Source organism: Palaemon carinicauda, chromosome 5 (assembly GCF_036898095.1).
Source record: "Palaemon carinicauda isolate YSFRI2023 chromosome 5, ASM3689809v2, whole genome shotgun sequence".
In the NCBI taxonomy this organism is placed as follows: domain Eukaryota; kingdom Metazoa; phylum Arthropoda; class Malacostraca; order Decapoda; family Palaemonidae; genus Palaemon; species Palaemon carinicauda.
In genome coordinates, this window is record NC_090729.1 from 2,658,954 (window position 1) to 2,662,575 (window position 3,622).

Consider the following 3,622-nt stretch of genomic DNA (forward strand, 5'->3'; position numbering starts at 1 on the left):
CTTCTAATGGAGGCTTCCAGTCTCTTGCACTCTTCTACAGTGATACCAACCAAGGCACGTTCACCCTTCACTTGTGAGGGTAACACGTCCCCAAAGGAGGGGTTGAGAGGGGTGGGAGCTGGACCGTAAGAATCTTCTTCCAGCTGCAGGTATCTCTTGGTCTTGCCTAGAGCGATGGTGGGGTATGGAATGCGTCCGGCCTGACATCTTTCCTTTGCTCGTTTCCTGACTCCCTGGCGAGCTAATTCTAAGGGTTCTGATGGGGTCCATTTGGGTAATCTGTCAAACTTCTGCTTCTCCAGACCCTGAACAAAACGATTCAGGGGGGGCTTAGAGGAAGCAGGAACCTCCTTCCCTTGCCGAACACTGTCTAGGAAGGCATTTTCGGAAAGACTCATCAATTCCCTGAAGGAATTAGGGATCAAAGTTTCAAGAGCTGTGTCATCCATCTCATCATCCTGAAGAATTCTAAATTTCTCCGCTGCTGCCCAAAGTCTCCTGCAGAATTCTGCATCTCCATCATTGGGTGAGGAACCTGTAGAAGGAGACCTGTGATCATGCCGGGTCCTTGGCTGAGAACGTTACGAAGATCTGGGGCTTCTGGTAGACGAAAGATGTCTACTCCTGGAAGGGGAATGGCTTGGAGAGAGACGTCTCCCAGTACTACTGGATAAGGAATGACGAGAATGTTTGGAAGGAGATCTATGGTGGGATCTAACAGATGAACGGCTAGGTCTCTGGTCCTTCCAATGAGACCTGGAATAAGGAGAAAGGTGGTCTGGGGAATGATGGGACCAACTCCGGTTGCTTCTCCTTGAAGACTGGCTTCTGGACGTTCGGTCAGAGGAAACACTGGAGTCCCTCAGGGACCTGAGGGATGAAAGTCCGGGTGTGCGGCTTGAAGAGTGATGAGATGGGTCTCTATGATAGGGTCTCGATGTGGATCTACCCTCGAGAGACATGCTTGAGTTGGACTGATGAGAGGTATGCCTCCTACTGCGAGACGAGCTTCTAGGAGAATATTTCCTGCGACTGGAACGCGGAGAAGACTTCATTAGGTCTGAAGGTTCATGGTCCTGCGAAGGTGCAGGGGAGCTCCCTCGTCGACAATTAAGAGAACGAAATCTTGACCTCCCTGGGTCTGAAGATAAAGGAGCTTGCGACGGTGTCGGGGTGCTCCCCCAAAAAGAATTCAATTATATCAGAATGTTGGAGCGAAAGCACAAACGTTCTTCTGTGACAACAGATGAATAAAGAATGGCTCAATAACCGGTTGTGGAGAGATGTTCCCCCCCACCATTGGTGGGGGAGGGATAGAGGACCACGTGACCAACTTTCAATTTTCTAATTGACAAGCAGTTACCTGTTAAACAGTTAAAGCCGCCAGGGCTAAAGATTTTGACGACCGTTCGTTCCAAAAAGTCTGCAGGTATTGTGCTTTAGTTTCATTCTTTATCGAGATTTCCTTAATTTTATTAACTCAATCTTAATGAGACTTTTTGGTCCAATTGTCGGTTGGTCACAATCAATGAGGGTAAGATAATTAGTCACCTAATTAGTTACATCTGTTTGGAGCCGACACAGATGTGATCGGCTGAATTAAGTTATACAGGTTAAGTGTGAGACAAATATATATATATATATATATATATATATATATATATATATATATATATATATATATATATATATATATATATATATATATATATATATATATATATATATATATATATATATAAATTGTTCTAAGAGTCAATTAACCTATTTTAATGGGAACTTGATCAACTTGCACTTTATTGCTTGTACTACATGAAACAATTTATGATCTATCTTTAAGGTAATAATGTTGTAATATGTTCTCTCGTCGGGTGGCTAGAACAGCGCAGGATATCGTTCCGACCTTCTGCCACACGCTCGGAGCTGCTGCTTATTTGCCAAAAGAATCGGCCGGAGCGAAGGTATGAGATTGACAACAACATCCGTGAATGGGGCCATGAGGTTGTGCGTTTGCCCCCCGCTCACCCCGAGCTCAATGCAATTGAACAGGTCTGGGGGTTCATGAAGAGACACGTACGTTCCTCGCTCCGTCGATTTACTCGATCCGACCTGCAGGACAGGTTGGAGGAAGCCAGGCTTTCTGTTACCCCAGAAGTGTGGGCAGGAGCAGTTCGACAATCCCGTCATTTCGAAGAGGAGTATTGGGAGTCGGACAATATCCGAGAGACAGTAGAACCAGTCATCATTAGCCTGGCCAGTGACGATGAGGACGACGGGGAAGATGATCTTTTCCTCGAGAGTGATGATGACTGCATTTTGTAAATAAATCATGAATAGTTTTAGGAGTTTTTTTTTGTACATCTAATGGGAATTTATAAAAGTAAAGTGAACATAATTCATTTATCCTTCAAAATGATTACTAAATGTAGCAAAACAAATAGTAGTAAAGATGATAATGCAATGAAGGAATGATACCATACTTTATCTTTAGCTTCAACATCGGCAATAACATATCCAGTTGCCATAATTTGTCAGCTTAATGAAATAACCTTTCATCTAATGTTAAACTTAATTTCTGAGGAGGCCATGGCTTATTGCACAGTGAAAAAACATGACAAAGAGTTTATGAATGGCGGAACGATACATAAATGTGGGTGGGGTATCTGTGTTAGCGTAGTAATACTACTGTAGCAGTAGTGCCGCAATAGTAGTATACATGAATTAAATGTTTAGGCCATTTGCTGGGATCCTTGAGGATCATTTAGCACTTCTTAAAACTACTAGAAAAATTAGTTTTTATACCCAGAATTTAAATTCTCTGATCCAACAATGCCTATGATAGCCTTCAGTGTTATCCTGAAATATAACGAGGCCAAAGTGGGTGGAGCCTCAAGAAGTCATCATTCTGACGATAATTATTGGTGAATGTTTAAAGCCAAACTACGGTACCGGCTATTTTTTTTTTTACAATAAATAGGTATATAGATAGACAATAAATAAAAATTGCTTGACATTGGATATAGCAGTTATCAAATCAAGCTTGTCTACTACGTTTATGAAAATTACCAACTATTCCCGACACCTTGTCAATCTGATTGTGACCTATAAAGTAGACTGTAATTTCTTAGGAAACTTATTTTGGGAGTTAGACTAATAATCGAAGTGTTTTTGTATTTATTAACATATTTTGTTGATTTGTTCATTATGACAATCATCAGTGGAGAGGTTTCAGAGTTCATAAAGGTGTACTGCTTTGCTTTTTATTTAAACTTTTGTGTCATTGTTGGCAGAGGTATAGCCTTCGTTATGTATAGCCAATCATCGATCGAGAAAGAGGGAAGAAATGCGCTCATAAGTTACGTAACGAGTGCGTTCGAAACCTTTTCTCTGAGTAAGTTGGCCCGTTTTCCAAAAACGTCACTTTTATATTATAAGTACCAAATTTATTCAACCTACGTAATGCAGAATAGAGTCAAAATTTATGTGTAGATATAATGTGCATTCTGAATAAGCGTTATATTTATGAAATTCACATATAAACAATTATTGCGAAAAAACCGTGTTACAGAGGCCCTGAATCTCATAGTAGTGAAGTAAAGTTAACAATTCTCCAAGTAAAAAA

General features: G+C 41.0%; 1 protein-coding gene across 1 annotated transcript; it reads left to right on the forward strand.

Moving 5' to 3' along the window:
* Positions 1 to 977: 977 nt before the first annotated feature.
* On the forward strand, positions 978 to 2,322 carry LOC137640421 (uncharacterized). The gene is made up of 2 exons (XM_068372979.1): positions 978 to 984; positions 1,841 to 2,322. The coding sequence occupies exons 1-2, from the start codon at positions 978 to 980 to the stop codon at positions 2,320 to 2,322; spliced, it is 489 nt and encodes a 162-aa protein (XP_068229080.1).
* The last annotated feature ends 1,300 nt before the right edge of the window (positions 2,323 to 3,622 follow it).